The 26062-nt window shown below is 43.4% G+C and overlaps 1 protein-coding gene across 1 annotated transcript in view; it reads left to right on the forward strand.

Moving 5' to 3' along the window:
• Window positions 1–26062, forward strand: part of LOC144761686 (enoyl-[acyl-carrier-protein] reductase, mitochondrial-like) — an 804505-nt gene that overhangs the window by 316643 nt on the left and 461800 nt on the right. Inside the window, exon 3 of the mRNA XM_078646957.1 lies at window positions 15998–16129. Within this exon, the coding sequence (XP_078503083.1) occupies window positions 15998–16129 (132 nt within the window). The remainder of the gene's footprint in view (window positions 1–15997; window positions 16130–26062) is intronic.

A 26062-nucleotide genomic window follows, 5' to 3' on the forward strand; every position in this document is an offset into this window, starting at 1 on the left:
CTGTTAACACTGAACACAAGATGTCTTTTAGGTTTTTGTAGAACTCATTAGGGAGACCATCCGGCCTTGCTGCTTTATTCTTTTCCCCTTTTTTCAGAGCTGCATAGAACTCATTCTGCTTCATATCATCCTCTAAAAAATAATGTTTCCTCCCTAGAGAATATCTCTACTCTATGATTCTCAAGGCACCTACTAAGTTGGGCTTCTGACGCACACAGATTCTTGGTGTATAATTCCCCATAAAAGTCTACAAAAGCATGCCTGATCTCATATCTCGACTTTAAAATGTTCCCTGTTTCTCTACCAGTTGTCTTGCTTATATCGTTCTTTACAACTTCTGCCTTGGCCTTCCAGACCAGAAGTTTCCCGGCACTTTCACTGTATTTACAGTGTGCTAGTTTACTGGCTTCACACTCTAGCTTATAATATGGCAGAGAGGGGATGCTTATATTCAAAAATCTCCTCTTGCCCATTTTCAGTTAGGTCTCCCTCCTGTGATTATTCTCTGCACTTTGACTCAAGTGTCTCGATCTTCTGTTCCAGGTCTTCAATCTCACTCCTATAGACTTTCGTATTTTGCTCTGGAATTCTAATCAGAACCCCTCTGTTAAACGCCTTGTATGTGTCCCACACAAAATGTTTAGGTGCCATGTCTTTATTAAATTAAAATAACTCACTTGTTCTCCTCATTAGGTTGTCTATTACAACCTGGTCATTTAATAATGATCTGACTAGTGTCCATTTCCTTCCTTGTCTTTACTTCTCCACCTTTATTTCTAATGCCAAGGCTGCATGGTCTACAAGTGAGCGGGAAGATGACTGATGTTCGTGACCTTTATGTCTAAGGATTTGTCTATTAAAAAGAAGGTAATCCTAGAGCAATGTTTATATTTTAAATTGTAAAAGGTAAACTGCATTTTGGTGTTATGCCTAACTTGCCAAATATCAGAAGGACCAAACTGTTTCATAAGGGATTTAACATAGCCTTGCATTTTAGGATTGAACCTTGCTCGACTATTATTAGACCAATCCAGCTGGTAATCCATTACAACATTAAAATCACCAAACCAAATAATTGGGTATTGAAACCGTAGCAGCTCTGAGGCCAGAGCTTGTAGGGGATCCATATAATCAACATTTGGCCCATAGTACCCTATCAAGGTATAATGTTTACCCAGTATTTTCATGACAGCAATAACGCATCGCTCTTTCTTATCTGCTTTCCAATCGAGGATAGAATTCTCCATTTGTTTTTTTATTAATACGAGGACTCCCTTTGTGTGGGAATTTCGGTCGCTAGTGACCATCTGCACAATCCACATCTGTTTTTTTTACAAATCTCCAGACATTCCAACCTAGATAAGTAGGACTCCTGAAGAACTGTGGTAAATAAATAAATAATACCCTATTTTTGACTAGACATATATCATAACAGATAGCTCAATAAATAAGAGTCAAGATTCGAGGTAGTAGGAGTTTTGCAGGTTTAATACAGCATAAGGACAGGAACAGGACAACCTGCATAGGAATAGGATGACAGGGCCCAGCAGCTGCTGGGGCTGGGATGAGCGCGCTGACTTTTAATAACAATACATGAGCATATATACATAGCGCAAACACATAGCATTACATTGCAGTAGGCGTAGCAGTGGGTGGAGCAGAAGGCGTGACGCGTAGCAGTCGCGAAAGATAAGAGTAAAAAGAAGGTGTAACTCAGACATGTGATGCAAACGTAACAGAATATGTCATGAATGGGCGGAAACATAGGAGGGGGCTACCTAAGGAGCCGGGACCTCTAACCTGATGGTGCGCGCAAACTAGCAATGACGTGTTACGAGGAGAAGCTGGGGGCTATGAACTCTGTGCTAGGAGCAGAGACTAAAGTCTGGAGGGTCGGAGCGACATGTACCTAAACCCTATCTAGTATCTGATGTTTAGGGAACATGTTGATATAAACTAGAAGTCATGAGGGGAAAAGCTAATTGACTCTAAGACTAGAGCATGCATTTATTCTACATGTAGTGCGTGATGAAGAATATTAAATGACCATTAAATACAGTATTTCTCTTAATATGGAGCCGCATAGGCTAGACAATGACGGAAACTATTGATGCAGTTCAGTAGCTTAGGAATGCAGAGAAGGAGGACTAAACTGATAACGGGAATCATAACATAGTCTTGGCAGACTCAGAGACTGAGCCAAGCTGCACCGGGCACTGCGAGGCAGGAAGTAAGTGAAAGGTCGAGGATACAGGTGGGGGCTGAATCGCTCCTCAGCAAGGGTTCAGGAGACAGGAGCTGAATCTGATGTCCGGGCCCTGTTGAGGCCTGGAAACGGGGACTTTATAATGAAATAACGTGCACACTGAGAAGCGTGGCAACATTACTTTACATAAGCCTGATATTCGTAGTATTCACGGGGACTGGAAAATGACATACCAGAGGTGGACACAACTATAATTGCGTCATTAATCGGACATGGGGAGTACATATGCATATTGGTCATGCACACATAACATATGATGGATGACACGTAGGGACACAGAACATGGCAAAATTTACTTTTCCACATTCCCTCCTTGTCACTACGTTTCCATCAGGAAACATCAATATTCATGATACCATCTATCATTTCATACAGTACCATTTGTTCATCTCGAATTGTCTTGGAACGGGATTTAGAACGGGGCTTGGGACTAGGAATACAAGAGGTAGCACACATGCCGCAAATCGCAGGGCCACATTGTATACAGAGACAGCAGCTGAATATGATCGCTACTGCGATACCTAGAAAGGACAGGACTTTCCACCCCCAGGCGGAAATTATATTCCAGAACCAACCGGACCATGTCCAGGTGCCTGGATCCTGGTGTAATAGATGGGCTATTTTATGGAGTCTGGTTATAGCTGAATAAACAGACAGCGCGTTATTTGGAATGAAAATGCAACAACTGGATCCGATGACTCTACAGGCCCCGCCCCTATCGGCCAGTATGACGTCAAGGACGAGACGATTCTGGAGCACAACAATTCTCATAAAGGATTGCTCTTCGGTTAAGTTACCTAAAGCGGAGGCAGTCTCATCTACTACAGCTTCAAGGGTTCTTGTTAACCTACGGATTAGCTTACTATTTACAACTGTACCTAAATAAGGGAAAACACCTTTATCAATATCAATGAATTGTTCTGCAGCAGTTTCAGTATAATCGACAATCGGGAGATTTCTCTTGTGTCTAGTATGTACTAGGAAGGAATTCCTATGGTAGTCAGGTGGGGCTAGGAAAACAGGTGGCAGTAGGAAGGCAATGTAACAGGTTCCCTCCCAATCGAGGGGCAGACGAACATATGCAGTTTGACCACAAACAAAATAAGAATGACGTGAAGCTTTAAAAATAGATTTCCCACTGTCACTATACTGGATAATAGTAGTACAATCACTATGTCCTACGTGTACAGAACCATAATTACGGACACATAATTCGCCTTTGACTGGTAGTACTGAAATAGCAGGTGAGTCTGGAGTAGTATCAGACTGAACATTCAGAACCATGAAATTCGAAGAATAGTTACCTAAATTATACACTTCATTTTCTAGATCTAAACCTGTTCTGTGGGGGAAACCTTGCTTGTCTGGGAAACATGTGCTGTTAAGAAAAGACATATCTGTTAAGGATGACGTTAACGTGGACCATGCTCCACACGAACCATTATGTGAAAAAGGATAAGGAAAAAGTGGCAGAACTCCCTTTGACGTCTGGAAAGGGGGCAGTCGACCACACACCCAGCAATTAGTGGCATTGCTGGTTTGATGTGAATAATGCAACATGCGGATAAATGTATTGTCACGCATAGCGAGGCGGTATGAATATTCGTGAGGAGGCAGATCACTAAACGTGTGCTCTACTGTAACATTAGAAGGCTTATTTACATGAGGAACTGGAAAACACAGGAAAAATGCGTAACTAGTGCAGGATATCAAAAGGCTGAGAAATAATATGAAACTTAGAAAAACGATACATCGGATTGAGTTTGGACTAACTCTCTCACTATGGGGGTCTATTTTATACATGTCAGAAACAGTCTAACCGTTTCACCTAGGGGAGGACTTAGACAATCAAACTGGCTGACTTATTTTACTAGACCTTAATTTCTGTTTATACTCCTGTTGCGGAGTTTTCTCTAACAGGGGAGGGGTTGTGTCAATGTCATTTGCGGGACAGTCCTTAGGAACAATGTTTTGACAAGTCTTGATATCCTGGGAAATGTTCTTGGAGACCGGTTTTAATCCGTAGAATTTCTTGACGTGCGAAAGGTGCACCCAGCCGCGGCGTCCTTCCAATTTCACAGCTGTACGGGTGGTGAGGAGGACCTGACGGGGCTCCTTCCAACGTGGCTCCAGCGGACTTGATCTGTCAAAGTTGCGTACGAGCACCATCGAACCTGGAACGATTTCATGCGGTGCCACCTCGGTATTGTCTGGAAATGTGGCGGCAACCTGTGAACGACATGAGTTGAGGGCAGACATCAAGGAAGCTAGGTAATCTGTCAGCATATTACATGAAACATCAGTAATACTTCGGGGTCTAGGAGTACCCCACATGTTAGGGGGGCGGCCGAATACGACCTCATACGGGGACAGACCTGATCTGGAATGTGCGACCATGCGCATATAAAACAAAGCAACTGGCAGAGCTACTAGCCAGTCCACACCCTTATCTTTACATATTTTGGCAATTCGAATTTTCAGAGTCTGATTATGTCTCTCGACTAGACCGGCTGCTTCAGGATGGCGTACACAATGGAACTTCCACTGGTACCCTAACAACAGGGAAACGTGCTTCATCAACTCAGATGAGAATGGCTGACCGTTATCAGAATATACGACTCTAGGGAGTCCATATCGAGGGAAAAACTCACGAACCAACTGCTTGGCAGTGGTCGCGGCTGTGTAATCTGGGACTGGATATGCTTCTGTCCATCTGGACAAAGCGCATACAACTACAAGGACATACTTGAAACCTCGACATCGCTCCATCTGAATATAATCCATCTGGAGGACCTCAAAAGGGTGGTCAGGAGGCTGGAAACCACCTTGTTCCACCGGGACACTTTTACCTGGATTAAACTGACAACATATCATACAGGTACGGACTTTCTGCTTGGCTGCAGCTCGTAAATGCTTGTTGAACCAAATGTTCTGGATACTGTCTAACATTGCTTTTTCTCCTAAATGTGCTGGACTATGTGCGGTATTAATGATGACTTGAACCATAGAGTCGGGGAGAAACCATGCGGTCCTACCCTTCGTCACCCATCCTTGATCTGTCTGGACCCCTCCTTGTTCAGACCACTTCTTGGTTTCATCGGGAGTAGCATGTAACTGGATATCTATGACATCTTGAGTAGGGTCCTTAACTGTCATACATGTAGTCAGATCTGGAGTGTGTGTCATGTTACCTGGACTGTCTAGAGTCTGTGCTGTAAGCTTGGCTGTGCGATCTGCTAGATCATTACCTTGGGAAATAATGTCAGTAGCTTTCGTATGTGCTTTGCATTTCATGATAGCGATAGATGTCGGTAAATGTATTGCATCTAACAGAGCTTGGATAAGGATACCATGCTGAATCTTGGTTCCATGAGAAGTCATGAAACCTCTCTCCTGCCAGAGCACTCCAAAGTCGTGTACAACTCCAAATGCGTAACGTGAATCTGTGTAAACATTAACTTTCAGGTTCTTGGCGTGTATACAGGCTTGTGTCAGAGCAACTAGCTCTGCTGCTTGAGCGGACAGGGTATCAATACGGTGTGTTTCAATAACTTCGGTGTCAGTAGTCACTGCATACGCGGCGACTAGTTCTCCTGTACTAGTTCTCATACATGAACCATCCACATAAAGTTTCAGGTCAGGATCTGGTAACGGAATGTCTGTCAGGTCTTGTCTTGGCTTTGTCGTAATGTTGACTACTTCCACACAATCATGTGTGGCAGAATTTGAACTAGCTGATGGTAACAGTGTAGCAGGATTCAGGACGTTGCAGCGTCTAATTTCTATGTGTGGCTGAAACAGTGTCAATTCATAACCTGTTAAACGTGCAATTGTCAGGTGCTGTGTTTGTGTTCGGTTTAAAAGAACTTCCACGGAGTGTGGGACTTGTACTGTCAGGGAGTGTCCTAAAACTATGGAATCACTTTGTCTGATAGCTAGGGCTGTGGCTGCAACTGACTTGAGGCACGCAGGCAGAGCCTGGGCTACTGGATCTAGTGTGCTCGAAAAATAAGCACACGGCTTGTATTGTCCTGCTTGATCTTGTGTAAGAACAGATAATGCTGTACCTTCACGTTCAGTAACGAAAAGTGTAAAAGGCTTACTGTAGTTCGGTGTAGCTAGAACTGGAGCTTGGCATAAAGCTTTCTTTAACTCGTTGAAACTAAGTGTATGTTCAGATGTCCAAGGGAGAACAGTCGATGCGGCTGCCTCCTGTGTCGTTAACTGTATCAGTGGCTTGGCTAGAAATGCATACTGAGGAATCCACTGTCTGCAATAAGAAGTAAGGCCGATAAAGGCACGTACCTCCTTCTGGGTCCTGGGCTGAGGAAGACTCGCTATTAACTGGATACGGTCGGGTGTCAACTGCCTACCCCTCTTGGACAGTAAGTGTCCTAAGTAGACCACTTGCTGGACACAGAATTGAAGCTTCGAAGGGGACACCTTGTGCCCCATCTCGGCTAGGAAATACAGAACCGTCAGTGACGCTCGCTCGCAGTCACGTTCAGAACGGGCTGTGATCAGTAGATCATCGACATACTGGAGCAGGGCAGTGTCAGTTGGCATGTGAATATTATCTAGTTGTCTCTTAAGTGCTTGACTGTAAATACTAGGGCTTTCTGTGAAACCTTGAGGAGCTCGTGTAAACATATAGCTCCTTCCATTTAAACAAAATCCGAAAAGAAACTGGCTGTCTGGATGGATGGGAACACTAAAAAATGCGTTCTTGAGGTCTATGACAGTGAAGAACGTGGCTTCGGAATCAATGGCTGTCAATAGGGAAGAGATATCTGGGACAACTGGGTACTGAGGAATAATACATTTGTTAAGTTCCCGTAAATCAATCACTAATCGATATACTGGGGGTGCATTTGGATCAGTACGTTTCATGACTGGAATGATCGGAGAGTTACATACATTGGAGTCAGTTTCTACAACTACTCCTTGAGCCATGAGCTCGTCTATAATTTTGGATAAGGCTGCTACAGCCTCAGGTGGCAATCTATACTGCCTGATTCGTGGTAACACTACACCTGGTTTGAGAGTCACACGATGGGGTGTGATTTGCATATAACCTACATCAGTTGGACCTTGCGCCCATAAATGCTGCGGAACTTTAGACAGTCTGGAATCAAAATCTCGTAATACATAGTGACCCTTAAAGTCACGTAGGAACAATCGTATTCCCTCTGGGGAACAACATATAACTGCACCTAACTCTTTCAGTGTTTTAATGCCTAATAGATTTTCTGGACATGACTTAGTAAGTAACAGATCAGTAGTGCGGGACAATGGACCTACTTCTAGAGTGACTGGCTTTGAAATCTCATTAACGATAGGCTTTCCTGAAAATCCAAGGGAAACATTTCTTGAGCCTGAGAGCGGAGCCCCTGGAACTTCGGCATGACTAATTGTGGTCCTACTTGCCCCTGTATCAATCAAAAACTTTCTGTCTTTCCCTAATACTTGACTGTGAACATAGGGACCTTCTTGATCTACAGGTATCTCGATGAGAGGCAAGCCTACCTCCCTCTCTAGGCTGTTTCATGAATATGGCTGGTACTCTGGATACTCAGACTGTGCATACTGGTACATCTGCGATGCAACATGCTGTGTTGCAGCAATAGGCTGCGGTACTGTAACTGTCTGTGGTGCATTCTGTGACTGAGGAGTCTGTGAAACTTGCTCCTGTCTAGGCGGACGTGGTCTTTCTTTAGTCTTACCAGTAGCTATGTTGTGTTTCAGAACTGCACACTCATTTATAAAATGACCTGGCTGTTTACAATAATTGCAGTTCCCTTTAACGGGAGCTGCAGGATGACTGGCTTGATTCTGACCCCTCTTCTGACTGTCTTGAGGAACAGATTGTGCAACTAGTACTTTCATTTTCGTGTCTTTCATACGTTTTCTCTCGTGTTCTTGCTCTTCCCTGATTCTATTCTGGTGGTACTGGAGCATCTGGAGCATCTGGGACGGAGTATTTGCTTGCCAGGTACTTTCGACTTTCAGAACTCGGTTTTTAATTGGTGGACTTGAATTCTCGACTAATTTGGTAACGAAAAGGTGAGGGTAAGACTCACTACTTGTCTTGAGGCCACTGTTGATACTAAAGCATTTTTCAAACCTAGAATAAAAATCACTAATATCTTCATCTTGTTTCTGTTTACAGGCTGAGATTGCATCCCAGTCTTCTTTTCTAGTTGTTAATAATCTGGGTAAAACTTGAATTAATAATTCTGGTAATTCTTTACATTTCTCTCCAAGACCAGTACCTGGTACACGTATCTTATCTTCTGCTTCTAGGACTGCCCAATCTATCTTTTTCTCTCCCACCTCCCATTCTTTTTCCTTTAGCTTTTCATACACCCCTGCGGGTAGCAGAACCTTTAACATTTTAATGATATCTGGGTAAGTGTATTCTCCCATACGGAGCATGTCTTTTAATTCTCTATGGAACCCTGCTGGATCTTTGTCATGACAGGGAATTAATTTCTTCATTTCGAGGAGTTCCATCTTTGTGATCGGAGTGTATACAAACACTCGCTGCATTTCGCCACCCGCTCCTCTGACTGGGTGGACTTCTCGTAACGGATTCTGTCTGTCTATGTAGAATGATTTACTTTCTGGGGGTGAGACATGGACAAAATGCGGGTTCAAGAATGTTCTATATTTGTGGCGTTGTTCTAGAATGACACTAATTAAATCGGTACCTAGACCTCTCCATCTGTACTGGAGTAACTCGTTCAGGATATCATGTAACGGGCCTGGATCAGAATGTTGACCCTCATACAGAGTAATGAGGTGCTGAATCATATACATACCCACCAGTCGCTGCTCGGCTGGGGGCATTTTCAGGAACATTTGTGCCACTATTTCGTCTGGAAAAGTGGTAGAATCAGTAATCCATCTGACTGCCGATCGGGCTAGTTCCTGTTCATGCATAGTACTTAACTCACTATAACCGATTCGTGATTTCAGAATGTGATCGGTAGCTTGAAATACTTGTTCTAGGGAACCTTGTTCTGGTGCTGGATGATGGAAAATTGGCTTGTGTTCTAGACGTAAATGGCGATCTGGAAATCTAGATTTTCCTACATACGCTATTCTGGCAGTACTCTCGTCGTCTTCCTCTTCAGGATCAGAGGTACTTTCTTTCTCGCTTACTTGTGCTGCTTTACGCTGTTCGTGTATCTTTATTATCTCTCTACGGATTTTCTTGTACATACTTTCCATGGCACCAATGGTATTGTGCTTTCCTTCGGCTATATTATCACTCCACTTTGTTAGAGTTTTCATTTCTTCCGGGTCTTTAGACGGGTAATCCTGTTCTCTTATTAGACAGTTAATTAAGAACTTTAATATCATGCGCTGAATCTCGGCTTTCCTTTGAGACATGGCATCACTAATACTTTGTGGGTCATCCCCTGTACGGATGAAACGATATATCCTGTCTAGATCTTCTTTCATATTCGGCAGGGTGACTAGATACTCGGTCACTCTCCTTACGCGTACGGAATATAAAACCATATTAAACTCGCCTGGAACTGGGTCATAGACACATTCGCCAAGGGTTTGCCTGATCTCTGCAACAGACTTATTACTCTTGGGAGTACGCTGTGATGCTTGAGCATGTAATTCGAGTGCTGATAAACGCTTGTATGGCGGCGGAGTTTGAGGAAGACCTCCTCCTGCGGCCCCTAAACTGGAATCATCAACTGATGCTTTTCGTCCTGGCAGGGTGGGTAATTGTAACGTGGGCTGGACTTGTATGGCGGGCTGACCCGGGGGGGCTGTTAAGGGCACCCCGGTGTCTGGAGGAGCAGGAATTACCTGGTTTACAGGGACTGGCGGAGCGCGAACAGGATTTGCATATTCGGGGACTGTGTCGTCCAAATAGGACGAGATGAAAATATCAGCTGCGGTCGGTTTGTGACGTAGCTTGGTCGGAACTAATGGTGGCGGAAAATTACTGGATGCCTCTGGGGTCGCTTTTGGCAAGCCCTCAGCAAGAAGAGGATACATACCCTTAATGAGGGCATTCCTCTGTCTGTCTGATTGCTCAGTTCTAATTCGTTCACCTATCTCGATTAATTCTCTTTCTTGGGCTCGTTCTTGGGATTCTCTACTTAGTTCTGACTTTCTGATTTCTCTTTCGGTTCTTTTATGAGCTTCTTTGCGCCATAACTCGATGGCATCTTTCTGTGATTGTCTGGCTTTCTTTTTCCATAATGCCTCCTCTACTCGCATGATGCATTCGGCATCCCATGTACCCGATACGGGCCATCTATACTTTTCTTCTAACTGTTTGGTATACTCTACCCATAAATCTAGATACAATATGGCACTTATGCCATGTTTCTGATACATAAAGTGACCTGGACTGTCCCTGGGCGGGACGGGAACTGCTGCTTCCAGCAGACCCTTTCTAGTCTTTAACTGACGTAACTTGGAAAATATAGGCATGACTGAACTGTAATCTAGACACAATACAATACACAATAAACACGATACTTATTTCCCATTCATACCACGACATTAGAATACATGAAAAACATTTAAAATAACAGTTCGGACAGAATACTACCTGGAAATACTTGAAATTTCTCGAGAACAGAACTGACTAGAACAGAAACTAGATGCACTGCTGAAACAGCACGAAACTTACCGGTCTCTTTAAAGAGACACGTCAGGACCCGCATCCACCGAAGTGGACACTTCGTTTGTGGGACTGTGTACCACCAACCCACAGACCAGAGTCAATCAAATTGACCCTGTCTAGATACCACCCCAGTAACGGTACTCACCGGGCAGCAAGAACGGAAAGCCTCGGACTGGACTGGACTGCTACGACGATGACGACGAACTTCGGACTTCGGACTTCAGTTACGGGTGGACCTCCGGATACCTCGGACCTTGGACTCTTGGCTTGGGCTCTGGTCGGGACTTGCCGCGTTCCTCCACCGTCTCGTCTGGATGCTGGACCGCCTCCTCCGTCTCCTTCGTGGGCCTGAGGGATACTTGAGCAGAAATATCTGCCACTGCGCAGAAGAGTTCCGTCACGACTGCAGAGGGTCAGGGGGTCGGCGTGGCTTCACCGACGCGTGGGGAAAGGGCAAGTCCCTATTCGGGCGCCATTATGTGGTAAATAAATAAATAATACCCTATTTTTGACTAGACATATATCATAACAGATAGCTCAATAAATAAGAGTCAAGATTCGAGGTAGTAGGAGTTTTGCAGGTTTAATACAGCATAAGGACAGGAACAGGACAACCTGCATAGGAATAGGATGACAGGGCCCAGCAGCTGCTGGGACTGGGATGAGCGCGCTGACTTTTAATAACAATACATGAGCATATATACATAGCGCAAACACATAGCATTACATTGCAGTAGGCGTAGCAGTGGGTGGAGCAGAAGGCGTGACGCGTAGCAGTCGCGAAAGATAAGAGTAAAAAGAAGGTGTAACTCAGACATGTGATGCAAACGTAACAGAATATGTCATGAATGGGCGGAAACATAGGAGGGGGCTACCTAAGGAGCCGGGACCTCTAACCTGATGGTGCGCGCAAACTAGCAATGACGTGTTACGAGGAGAAGCTGGGGGCTATGAACTCTGTGCTAGGAGCAGAGACTAAAGTCTGGAGGGTCGGAGCGACATGTACCTAAACCCTATCTAGTATCTGATGTTTAGGGAACATGTTGATATAAACTAGAAGTCATGAGGGGAAAAGCTAATTGACTCTAAGACTAGAGCATGCATTTATTCTACATGTAGTGCGTGATGAAGAATATTAAATGACCATTAAATACAGTATTTCTCTTAATATGGAGCCGCATAGGCTAGACAATGACGGAAACTATTGATGCAGTTCAGTAGCTTAGGAATGCAGAGAAGGAGGACTAAACTGATAACGGGAATCATAACATAGTCTTGGCAGACTCAGAGACTGAGCCAAGCTGCACCGGGCACTGCGAGGCAGGAAGTAAGTGAAAGGTCGAGGATACAGGTGGGGGCTGAATCGCTCCTCAGCAAGGGTTCAGGAGACAGGAGCTGAATCTGATGTCCGGGCCCTGTTGAGGCCTGGAAACGGGGACTTTATAATGAAATAACGTGCACACTGAGAAGCGTGGCAACATTACTTTACATAAGCCTGATATTCGTAGTATTCACGGGGACTGGAAAATGACATACCAGAGGTGGACACAACTATAATTGCGTCATTAATCGGACATGGGGAGTACATATGCATATTGGTCATGCACACATAACATATGATGGATGACACGTAGGGACACAGAACATGGCAAAATTTACTTTTCCACAGAACAATTTTTTGAGGTAGGGCATCTTTTAAGTATTGAAATATTTTCCTTTGCCTACGGTCAACTCTCAACTCAATAATATTCCAGAACAGGATCAGTATATTAAAATTATTCATTAAATGATATTGAGAGGACTGCATAGACTTCCAAACTTTTATGCAATTTAAGGCAATGGGACATATAAAATAAAATATATAATATTCCCCTATGCTTCCAACCCTGTGCTTCCTGCACCCTCCCCCTCCCTGGAGAACCCAAACCCTTCATTCCTTGGCTATCCTATCCATTTGAGCCCGTCAGTAAGGGAGGTGAGTGAACGCCTGAATGTGTAAAGCAAAAAGGAACAAGAAAAAAAAAGGACGGGCAATAAAGAAAGAGTAGAGGTACAAAAAACACAGAACCTACAAATAGTAGCCTCATCAGAGGTCCCTGATATCCTAAGGCTAAGAACTCCTGCCATATGCCTAGAATCTATTGTAGTTAGGGATTCTTAAGTTTTTCCAGAAAGGCTTCAGCCTCCTCATGATCCCTAAAGGTATACATTGTATTTCCTATCATCACTCTTAGAGTGGCTGGAGGCTTTGCCTAGGCAGTTCCACCTAACTTTCTGAAGTCTCCCATTCTTTCTCCTAGCTTCAATTGCTTGGTTGAGGTTACATACGATACATTTGATCTGCTGTTGAAAGAGAAACCTTCTCTGGACAGTGGCCCAGCTTTTAGCGCAGTATTCAATAGCTTATCCTTGATGGAGTATGTGAAGAAGTTAGCTATGATTCTGCAAGGTTTTGTTTATGGTGGGTCCGTCCTAAATGGATCCCGATGTATCCTTTGAATATCCTGCATTAGAACCTCCACCGACCCCTCCCAAGCTCCGCTGAATTTTAACATGTTGGTGATGAATGATTTCAAATCACCACCCTCTAACCCTTCCGGGACATTTAAGATTCTAATATTGTTGTGCCTTGCGTTGTTTTCCAAGGTTTCCAATTTATCTTGACTTTCTTTCAGCATGTATTTTAGGGTATTGAGTTCTTTTCAGTCCCTAGTTGCCTCCTCCTGCAGATCCAACACCAATGCTTCCAGGGCTTGCGTTCTTTGAGACAAGGACTCCAACTTTTCTGCTGAACCTTCACAAACCCCTTGGATTTCCTTTTGGTTGGCTTGAGGAGTCCAACACCCATTTTTGACCTCATCTGCAAGGGATTTCCTTATATACTCCAAAGGGCTTATCTGCAAATCTGGATCTTTCACGGGGGGGACGGAACCTAGAAGATGGCCTCTCCCTACTGTCTCTATCTGTGCACCCTTAAGGCTTCCCATTGCCGAGCTTGGGTCTCAATCTCTCTCCTCAGTAGAACCCTCTTCAACCAGACACTGCTATCTACTAGTGATCACAGGAATCCAAAGATGCCTTGTGCCTCCACCGGTAGATCAGGGACGTCATGTTATCCCTGATGTCTTGGTCAGGGCCAGACTGGCCGTAGCGGACACCGGGCATTTCCCTGGTGGGCCGCCATGGTTGGGGGCCGGTTTTGGGCCCCTGGGAGACGATTTTGTTACAGGGCTGTTTTTGCAGCATGGCTGCAAAATCGTCCTCTATAACAAAATCATCCGAAACCGGCACTGGCAAACAGCTTGGCCGCACCACCAACCACGGGGGCGGCCAAGCATTTTGTCTGGGCCGGTTTTGGTTCCCAGTCCGGCCCTGGTCTTGGACCACCAAACAGATCCCTTTAGTGGCCACCAAAGAATCTACGTTCCTGGAGGGGGGAGGGGTTCATCTGACATTTGAGTTCCTTCAGGGATCTTTCCTGTAGCTTAAAATATGACCTTAGAGACGGTGTGATTCTTGAACTCTTAGATTTTTGATATTTAGCATTCTTATTCCTAAGTTAGCAAATCTTTAACCTTGCAGGGTCAATGCATTTTCTTTGCCAATATTCCTGTTGCAAAACAAGAAGGAATGATGGACGTAACAAAATGTAAGCCTAGAAAGGACATGCTTCCTTATGTGGGTGAATGTAGGCTTTCCTTTTTGACACACAAGACTGCGCGTTTGCTAAAATAGATTAATATTATCATTTGTTGAGTTAATGAACTGACTAAAAATCTGTGGCATGCATTCAACCAAACACCAATGTTGTTGCATGCAAATATAGCAATATAAATACTCACAGAACCTCATTCAGGCAATTCCACCTTTATTATCTCATCTTCTTGTTGGAGAAGATCAAGTTGGTACATTCTGTAGCAGTATCACACCAGAGTACAGTTAAAGGACTGGCTTAGTTCCAGGTCAAACAAGCACTGTCAAAGCCAATAGGTCTGAGCATTGGCTTTGGTTTTGTTTTTTACCTTAAACAGCTGAAGGAAATGCACACATAGCCAAAGCAGCTATCTAGAATGCTTTTTGAAACATCAGAAAGAGCATTAAAAGATGGCCGTGGAGGATGTGTGTGAATCAACAGTGGCCATCTTTGAATGCATTTTGCAAGGTTTTACCAAATACCTTTTAAAGACCGTTGCAACAGATGCACGCACACACCAGCACCCAACGTTGAATGCCTTTGGATTTATTTCAAGAATTCCCATCTATTAGAGATGGAGGTTGTGAATGTGCATCCCTCTGTGGTAGCCATTTTTGAATGGGGTGTGCTAAAAAATATTCAGAAATGCGGGGCATGCATTTGTGCTTATGTGTGTACGTTGGTGGAGATGTTGAAATAGTAAAAAAAACATTTGAAGATGGTCACCAGCCAATAGCTCAGCAGCTGGCGGAGGACAAGAAGGAAATTTGTGGGGTTAGGGGTAGTGGAATAAAAAAGAGAGGTATGGGTGAAAAGAGAGGAAAAAGGAGGAACGGAGAGGCAGGGGACACAAAAGTTAATCACTTGCAATGCAACAGCTGACATCAAAAATGAAAAGATACTTGAATGCTGGAGAGCTGAAAGCTCCTGGGCGGCACAGTCAAAAGGATATGTTGAAAAAACATCAACGCAAGAACAGCGAAATGAGATGGGCAACACTGCTATGCAATCATGAGCAAGGGTCTGACCCAATGCCCACAGCCAGCGAAATTTATGGCTGAGACCTAAGACTGAGTCAAGCCATTTTGCTTCTGCATCTTGCACACACTACTTTCCATAATCTTGATTGATTTCTCCTGCTAAAGATTTACACATAGATATAAAATCAAATGGATTGATACATATTTTTCTATTCTGGGCCATACGGACATGATTCATCTATGAGTCTTGCTACAAACTAATGGATGAGTCAGAGTCGAGTGAGCCATTAGATGAAAAACGACCTTTAGTATTCAAAAGTGTACAAGCTCTGTTCGACCCTACTTTAGATTGTATTGCAGTGAAGTAACATTTCTTATGTTTTTTTTTCTCTTTTCAGGCACTTACGCTCTGTTGCCAACGTTACCTGCTGTTGGTGGGAATGAAGGCATGGGAGAAGTCATTGAGGTCGGGCGTAATGTCCTTGACCTTAAACCTGGGGACTGGGTCATTCCAGTAGATGCTGGCTTTGGTAAGAATGCTGTCTGAATTTAGGCCAGATAATTTTTTTGTAGTCAATTAAATATACACACGAGCATATTTACTTTCAGTTGCTAGCTGCTTTGCAAACCATCTTTGTGGAAACTCAGATTTGTTTTCCTTTACCACAATAGACCTTTATTATTATTATTAATTAACATTTGTTGAGCGCATAGCTACCTGCAGGCATCCCAGTGCTAGTGACAGCAAGCAGACAGTATTAGGGGTTCTAAGACATATTCTGGAATAGCCAGCTCTTCAGAAGCTTCCGAAAGGAAGATGGTGGGCTGTTGATCGAAGAGGAAGGGTGTTCCATAACCTGGCAGCGTTATAGGAGAAAGAGCGGCCCCTCTTGATTTTGGGGACTGATGCTAGAAACAGATTGGTTGAACGAAGACATCTTAAGGGGCAATAGAAAGTGTTGAGGGAGTGATTGATTGTGGGACCTTTCACCCAGAGGATCTTGTGAACTATACATAGTGATTTGAATATTATGCGTTCATTTATTGGCAGCCAGTGCCGAGTTTTAGGAGCAGGCGTGGCAGAGTGTGTTTTAGGGATATTGTGTAGCAACCTGGCTCAGCAGTTCTGCACGACTTGAAGTTTCCTTGTAGTGGATTTAGGAACACCCAGGCAGAGGGAATTCCCATAGTCCAGGCGGGAGAGTACCAATGCCTGAACCATGACTCTCCGAGCAGGTAACGGAAGAAGTGGTAACATTTTCCGAATCAATCTGATGATTCCAAAGCAGGTGACTGCTAGCTTCATTGCTTGGTGTTGGAATTTGAGAGATCTATCCAACCAGAATCACAATCTTTTGATTTCGGGTTTAGGGGCTGGCAGGGGACCAAGACAGTTGGCCATTCCAAGGCTGGAGATAAAGTAATTGCCCAATACCATTACCTTAGTCTTGTCTCCTTTGAGCTTGAGGCACGAATGGTCCATCCATTTGGCCACAGTTTCCAGACAGATTTCTGGGTTGGCTGGAAGGTTATTTGGGGTGTTTTAGTGCTACCACTAGCTGAGTATTACTCGCATTTGTGATGATATGGATCTCATAGGGCAGGACTAACTTAGCGAGAGGTTTCATATAAACATTAAACAGAGTGGGGCTCAAAGAGGAGCCCTGGGGAACTCCACATGTGAGTGGCACATTCTTAGAAGTGTTGTTTCCTTCAAATACATGAAACGACCTGTCAAGTAAAGAGGACTTTTTCCAAGCCATGACGTCACCAGAGACTCCAACCATTCTAAGTCTGTCAATATGAAAGTTATAGTTGACAGTGTCAAAGGCGGAGCTCAGGTCAAGGAGGATGATGGCCATGGCTCCTCCCTGATCGAGGATTTTCCTGGATTCTTCAACTACTGCTAGAAGAACGGTTTCCATACCATGTTGCGTTCGGAATCCGATATGTGAGGTATTCAGTAGGTTATGAGTTTCTATGAACTCGGAGAGATTTCTATTAACATATTTCTCTAATATTTTGCTTATCCCAGGGAGAAGCAAGACGGGACGATAGTTACCCCATACCTCAGGATTAAGATTGTTTTTTTTAGCAGTGCTTTTATCATGGCATGTTTCCATGACAGAGGAACTTGACAAGTGGAAATAGATAGATTTAACACTTCAAAGTAAGTTTGGGAGTATTGTTTCCTCTGCCTTATGAAGCATATGAAGAGTTACAGGATCGCGGGGGGAGCCAGATTTGTCCTGGACAAAGAGTTGGGAAAGGGTGGCACGATTCATAGTTGGAAGTTCCTTCAGTCGAGGTTTGCTGCCAGGTGGAGTATCAACTTCCGAGACTGAGTTATCGGGGCCAAGAACCAGAGGGAAGGTATTGTATATCTATCTAGAATTTTCTTGTTAAAAAATTCTGCAAGTTCATTAGAGCGAGATTGGGTAGAGTCAGGTGGTGTCTCAGACGGAAGACATTTCATAAAGTTTGTAGCTATCTGAAAGATTTCCCTGGGAGCATTGGCTGTGGAGGTGATTTTTTCTTCATAGTACTGTGCTTGTGTTATCTTTATTTCTGTTTGGTAAATTTTGATGGACTCTCAATATTTCTATGTTTTTAAGGTGTTGTACTCTTTCCGCCAAGCTCTTTCTAATCTTTTGCAATTTTGTTTAAGTTCCTGAAGTTTGGATGAGTACCAAGGTGTCATTTTCTCTTTACTCCTTTAATGGCTCAATTTGAGTAATATGGTGGCATCCAAGGATGATTAAATCCAATGGTCGAATTTATCAGTGGCTATGTTAAGGATGGGATCCAATAGATGTCTAGTATTCGTCTGGGCTGTGGTCCATGACTCTAATGAGAGTTTCGCCCAGGGGCATACCCAACAACCAGAAGTTTGGAAGTTAGTGGGCTGTTGCGGGAAGGTCCATTGGATCGGGATCAAAAAATTATCCAACCAAGGCACAGGGAATGAGATTGCATACTTAGAGCTTTTCATTGTTTGAAAAGATTGGATTCAAGATGGTACCTTAACAGTGTGTCGGGCTAGTGACTTTTTGAATCAGTTGGTTAGCCAATAAGCCTTAGGTAAGATCCAAGGCTACAGATTTAGGAGGGTCCTCTAAATTCCAGTTAAAATCATCTAATAAGGTCATGCTGGGCGAGGTACTTGCTAACGTAGCAGCGGTATCTGTAAGAGATTTAAGAAAGTGTCCACACAGGCCTGGGGGGCTATAGATAAGGATTCCTGATAGGGTGAGTGTAGCAGAGAAAGAGATTGCGAAGAACATATTTTCGCAGTCTTGAATGCGGTCAGGCTCAATAGGACCCTTCAGGTGGTCATTGACAATGATGGCAAAGCCTCCCTCTTTCCTCAATTCTTTGTCTTTCCTCAAGATACAGTAACCAGGAGGAAGTGCTTGCACAAGGTCGGGATCTGATTCCTTGTGGAGCCATGTTTCTGTTAAGAACAGAACATCGGGTTGTTCTCCATCAGTAAATATATTAATTTCAGAAGAGTGTTTAGGTAGAGACCTGTAATTGAAAAGAAATGTTTGTGTACACTAGGGGTATTTGTTTTAAGCTGTGTCAATGGAGCATTGCAGGAACCAAAAGAATAATAAGTACATGGTGCGAAGCCGTTTGTTAAACAAATGGAATGCAGGCATAGATCTTTACAAGGAATCCACAGTTGATGGAGTTGGCAGGAGGAATATGTCAAGATCTCATTGGTGGAAGAGGCAGGGATTCTGGCCCCTGGTCCGGAATGGGCACAGACGGGCAAAGATGGGTATGGCTTTGGCGTCTGCGCTGCCATGCGACTTAAGTAGTCTACGGGAGTCTGCCTACATGACCTATGCCCCGGAAGTCACCCCGCCTCCTCCCGCCAGCTCCCTCCACTCAAACGGAAATTCTGTGGTGGACCAGGGAGTGAGCATAAGGCAGGAGCCTTAAAAAGGTACAGTTAAAACAAATGGCTAAAACAGTAAAAAGCATATATTTTAAATGCCCACAGTAAAGTGCTCAGTGCAATATAGTTTCCTTTCCTGCTTACGTGTCGCTGCGCGTCCGCGCTGCCATGCGACTTAAGTAGTCTTAAGGAGTCTGCCTACCTGACCTATGCCCCTGAAGTCATCCCGCCTCCTCTCGCCGGCTCCCTCCACTCAAACGGAAATTCCATGGTGGACTGGGGAGTGAGAGCGAGGCAAGAGCCTTAAAAAGGTACAGTTAAAACAAGTGGCTACAGCAGTAAAAAGTATATTTTCAAAATGTCCCCAGTAATCCAGAGTTTCTTTATTTCATCTTAGAACACCGAGACTTGTGGGTGGGGTAAACTTTCCAGATTTTCGATTATATCATAAAGCTTTCAGCTTAAGGCAAGCTTCTCATTGGCTTCTTATGGAATCCTCTCCTTATACTCCTCCATGGGTCAATATTGAACGCTGTTTGTTTACTCCTTTCTCGACCAAGGATGTTCTTTCTTTCACTGCCAAAACTGCCCTCACATTCCTTCCATTATTTAAACACACTTGCTCCTTGTTACGACCTCATCTTCAGCCAAAATTAATATCCAGAAATGCCTTTCTACACTCTCCTTTGTGGCATAATCGTCTTATAACCATTAATAAGAGACGTCTGTACTGGGCCTCATGGAGAGCAAAGGGAACTACTTGGGCTACCGATTTATTTGATGGTACCTCTCCTTGTTCTTTTCCTGATTTTCAAGCTACATTTAAATGCCCTCGTTCCTTTTTGCATACATTTTCCATACTTATGGAATTACTCCTAAGCATTTTCTATTCCCTTCCTTCAGATGAAGCTTCTAGCACTCAAGACTCACTTCTTAAAATATTAGCATCAATTCCAAAAGCTTCCCTAATCTATAAATTCTTTAACACCATGAATCCAGAATGAGACAAAACTAAGATGGAACTTGCTTAGGAATCAGACTTAGGCTTTCAGTGGAGCACTGATATATGGAATAGGATTTGGGCTCGCTCGCTGAGAATCTCAAGATCCGCTTCCACCACTCAATCAATGTTTTTTCTATATCACAGACTATATCTCACTTCCATTTCTATAGCTAATTTCACACACATAGACAATAAGAAATGTTGGTCCTGTGATTTTCGATCAGCAGACCTCTCACATATCTTTTTCTCATGTCCCCCTGTTATTTCTTTTTGGACACAAATCTGGGCTCGTTTATCTAACATTTTTCAAAGTCACACACCTATGTCCAATATTCTTCTCTTTATGGGAAGTTTATCAGAATCCATTCCTTACCTTTCTATGAAAGAGAATTGTTTGATCTTATGTTGGCATTAGCGCTTCAACAAATTACGATAAATTGGAAATGTTTGACCAAACTTTCAATTAAGCCATGGTGGAATACTGTATGTCAATATCATAGGTTAGATGTTGCCTATGCCTCTCAATGCAATCCACATGTAAATAGAGATGTATTTTGGTTACGATTTACTCCTTATATAAATATGGTTTCATTTAATAATGTTTCTCAATATCGTTCTGAAAATGTTCAACCCCCTTGAATTCCTTCCTCTTTATTCTTCCCTCTTCTTCTAATATTCTAATATTCTGCTAATATTTGGTAAAAATTTTACTCAACAGTTATTTGTTCTTTATATTTTATGATTTTTAGGAGAATAGCAGTGCAATCTATTTAGTAGTTATGATTATTAATATATTATATACCCCGTCTTTTCCCTTTCTCCCTCTTTCCTTTCTCTTGTTTCCCCAAAATGTAAACAGCTTTCTACTATGATTATTGCCTACTCTATTTTGTTTACAAGATATCCTATGCATTGTTATTCTTTAGGCCTTTAATGTATGTTATTATCAAACTTAACAAAAATGCCCCCAGTAAAGTGCTCAGTGCAATACTGTTTCCTTGTCTGCTTACGTGTCACTTATTAGTCAAATTTAACACACACAAACCCACAGTGGCAGTTCACCAATACTTTAAATGCAATGATTGTTTATTTAGGATAGCGAATCATCATACCACTACTAAACCAAGCACAGTAAGGGGCGTACCATTCGCTCCTCTATCCTGAAATACATGTGCTTTATAGAGTTGTTAAACCAGACTTTCAGGATCTTCATTACTTGCATCCATCTCTCCAATGATGTCCTTCATCCTACAGGATTCAGTGTTCAGAGCCTCTTCAGACACAATTACTTCCAAACACCAATACGAACTCATCCTCTGGTGCTGCCATGTCCAGTCCAATAGGGTGAATGGGCTGGATGCGTTGTCTGGTTCTCAGGTCCCAGTTTGCAGTACGTTGGACTTTCAACCTACCTTCTGCTAGGACAGTACATTCCATGTACAAGGCTGGTACCCCGCGCAGATATGACCTTCCTTACTAACATTCACACAGGCTCACTTTTCCGAGAATCCTTCTGAATTTGCTGCACTGGCACATTTGCGGCCTCCTTGGTGGGACCTCATCCCTGCATGCCACATCATTAAATCGGGAACCTGCAGTAATACACCTTCTTGACCATTGGTAGCTCAAGATCACACAATGCCAGAAAAGCTACTCCTCGGTCACCCTAAGGATAAGTATCAATCCCGCACCACAAACTAACACGAATAAAGATATAAAATTGCTAGAATGTACTAGTTTATGCTCTTTTTCTTGCATTTCTCTCATGCTATCCCAAAAGATTAAGGGATTGATTTAGGTCTTGTCAGATGGGTTAGCCTAAGGCAACGTTGACTGATATCCCTCTCTGCGAAATATAAATCCATTTATGTCTTATGAGATTTATATTTCGGTGAATGGGATATCTGTCACCATTGTGAGAGAGTAATCCATCCGCCCAGATCTAAATCAGGACCTAGGTCTGATTTATACAGGCCACCTTTAACTAACTTTCTCTCCCTGCACTCATAATTCTCTTGCTTTCTTTTCTTTCTAATCTCTCCTCTCCTCTCCTCGCTATACCCTCCTCCTCTTTTTTTCTGTCTCCCTCTTTTGCTTTCTTTCCTATTCAACTTTTTCTATCAATCCCCCCAAAATATTCTATTAATTCTCATATTCACACTTGAATATTGCAATCGTAGGGGCTTATATACAAAGAATTGGTGTAGGGCAGCACCAGAAGTCATTTTGCTTCGCTGCCTTACATTAATTCATAAGGGTAGTAATGCACTGTGTTTATAAGATAAGGTGCATTCCTGTCCTTTCAGTTTGCGTCAGCGCACAATTAGCAGCCATCCCCAATGCAGGCATCCTTGCACCATGTGTTGATGTCTGTGTTGTTAGCGTGATTGTTTTTGTGCAGGAAGGGGCTTTTCACCCCCAATGAGGAATGGATTAGCCATCTGGCCTCCCATTTCCATGAACAAATTTAAATCATTCAAGACTCCTTTGAGGCCCTACCCCTGACCAATGGAGAGTTTTTTGGGCCCCCGATCCCTTCCACCTTTGTGACAGACCGCCTTTCACACAGTTCCCTCCGATTCCCCTGTAAAAATCCTTGGAGATTATGAAAGTCCTCAAGTCAGGCTCACCCTCTGACCCATGCCCAGCTAAAGTGCTGGCTTCTATAGCTGGGATTATCAATCCACTTGTGAATCTGATCCCCAATACTTCACTGCAGAGTGGACTGGTGCCAGACAGTTGGAAGAAGGCAAGAATTCTCCCTTTACTAAAAAAGCCCTTGGCCGACCGTTTGATAGCCTCTAATTACAGGCCAATATCCCTACTCCCCTTTTTCTCCAAAAGCATTGGAGAAATATGTGAATCTTGTTACTATGGAATATGTGGAAGTCAACCATGTGCTTCACCATAGCCAGTCTGGCTTCAGAGCAAACTTTAGTACAGAAGTAGCCTTATTAGAAGTCTCTGATGTTATCAAGGAGACACTAGATAAAGGAGGCAAAGTGGTGCTGATTCTGTTGGGCTTTCGATACCATGTTCCACGACTGGCTCCTGCAGAGACTTCTGGAATGTGGTCTTGGTGGCACGGTACTCAAGTGGTTTTCTTCTTTCTTGAAAGACCGCCAGCAAATTATTTGCTCTCCGCCTTTGCTGCCTCCATCCCCCCCATGATGGTAGGGGTTCCTCAGGGCTAGATTCTAAGCTCAACACATTTTAACTTATATATGGTCCCCCTCGTGCATCTAGAGGAAACACATGGCGCGAAAATAGTATCATATGCAGATAATACACAATTGCTGTTCACTTGTGAGAAGGGCGCTGATTTTAGAAGGGATGTGCTCAACACCTGCCTGTCAGAAGTGTTCTCCTGGTTACAACTGAACCAATTAAAGTGTAATTCGGAGAAATCAGAAATCATTTTCTGTGGTCCTTCTCCCCGTGAGGTGTGGCGCCAATGGTTGCCTATAGACATGTCCACACCCGAAACCTCATTAAGGACAGTCAAGAACTTAGGTGTCAAACTGGATGATGATTTATACATGAAAGCTCAGATCCAAACAGATCCAAATCAGATCCTGTTTCGGCTTGTTAATAATGCTGAAGCATTTTTTGCCCCTGCTTCCAGTTATTCACAGAAAGACGGTGGTCCAGGCTCTGATTGTGTCAAGGATGGACTACATGAACATCCTGGGCCTCCTAGTATATTCACTGACACGCCTTCAAGTGGTCCAGAAGGCAGAGGCGAGGGTGATTCTCATGCTAGGACCCAGAACGTGGGTGTCCTCCCACATGAAAGCCCTGCCGATTATTAAGCGGATTCTGTTCAAAGATCTAGTTCTGGCCTTTAAAGCTCTACACGACATTGGTGCCTCTTATCTTAGGAAAAGAGTTCAGCATTACATGAGGTCCTCATCGCAGCAGCAGTTGATCATCCCCAGGTTCTTCGGCGCCCGCATACGCGGCCGCTCTTTCCAAGTGCAGACCTCCCATCTCTGGAACAGCCTGTCACTGTCACTTAGACAGATGCAGGATTTACTCACCTTCAGGAAGCGGCTGAAAACTTGGCTATTCCAACAATAGCCAATGAGCCGAGTGATCTGGCAGAGTTAGTGTCAGTTGTCTGTCTTGAGGTCCTTCAGCGCCGGGACAATCTATTGAGTAGCTGCGCGCTCTAAAAGTACCTTTTTACATTACATTACACAAAAACAATCTTTGGGGGTGTTTTCTCTTTCTGAGTGCTATAGAAAGCTTCTCCAATCCAAGTGTATGTCAATACATTGCTGCATCATTTGCACAACTGTTGGAAATGGCCGTCTCTGTGTCGTCATCCCCAAACCTTTTGCCTTCACTCCTCCAATTTGCTGAAATCGTTTTTGTTGCCCTTGAGACTCTATGCACTTTACCACTGCTAGCCAGTGCTGTGCTAAAGTGTTTGTGGTTTTTGCCTAAAACATGGTAACATTGGCGTATAATTTTTAAATGAACGGTGATGCACTCCTTCTTTTAAAAAAATTCTACAATGATTATCCACTTTCTCAAATGTCTAAAATACTCTTCTCAGCGTGCTGCGAGGGTAGCAGGGTTGTCTTTCCCGTGCCTCTACTGTGAACCTCCCTATCTCGAGACCAAAGGTCCCGACCCCCACGCACTGTAGCTCTAGGTTATATCTTTTTAATCAACTCAAAATAAATATTTATCCAAATGTTGTCTTTGTTGCTACTCACATTCAAAATGTTTTAATTTCGACACCAGAATGCAGAATCAAAATAATCACACAAAATAAAAACATATATTTTTACATTGCATTTCTCATAAATTGTACATAAAGAAATTAATTTCCACAGTTTCTTCTGTGATTCCTTTTTTAGAGCATCAAAGACAAAATTTGGATAAATATTTATTTTGAGTTGATTAAAAGGATATAACCTAGAGCTACAGTGCGTGGGGGTCGGGACCTTTGGTCTCGAGATAGGGAGGTTAACATTGGCTTATACCCATTTAGCATATTTAATTTACTTATAAGACCCTAGTAAAGTGCAACACATGTGCCCAGGGCCTGTAACTTAAATTCAACTAGTGGGCTGCAGCACTGATTACACCAGTCACTTAAGTAACCCTTTAAACATGTCTCAGTCATGCCATTGCATATCGTGTGTGTGCAGTTTTAACCCGATGTGTGCTTCAGATGGCCCCCGGCCGACCAACATCACGGTGGGCGTGTGCTGATGATGGCCAGGAGCTGTCCGAATCCCGCCCACTCAATAAAACCCCCACACAGCGTGAAAATTTGCGCAGCACCGAAGGGGTTAAACTGTGATGTCAAACTGCCAAAATAAACCTTTTGCCGGGCCCAGACCTTCCTTTTTAATACATATGTCAACCCTAAGATAGGCCCTGGACAGTCCCAAGTTCTAGTGTATTTAAAACATTAGACAAGAACTTTTACGTTTTACAAATCCCGGTAGTGAAAAACTCTTAAATTCGTTTTCACTACTGCAAGGCCTATCTCTCCCATAGAATAACATTGGTGTTACTTTATTACATTTTATAACTTTA

The sequence above is a fragment of the Lissotriton helveticus genome, chromosome 6 (genome assembly GCF_964261635.1).
Source record: "Lissotriton helveticus chromosome 6, aLisHel1.1, whole genome shotgun sequence".
NCBI lineage: Eukaryota > Metazoa > Chordata > Amphibia > Caudata > Salamandridae > Lissotriton > Lissotriton helveticus.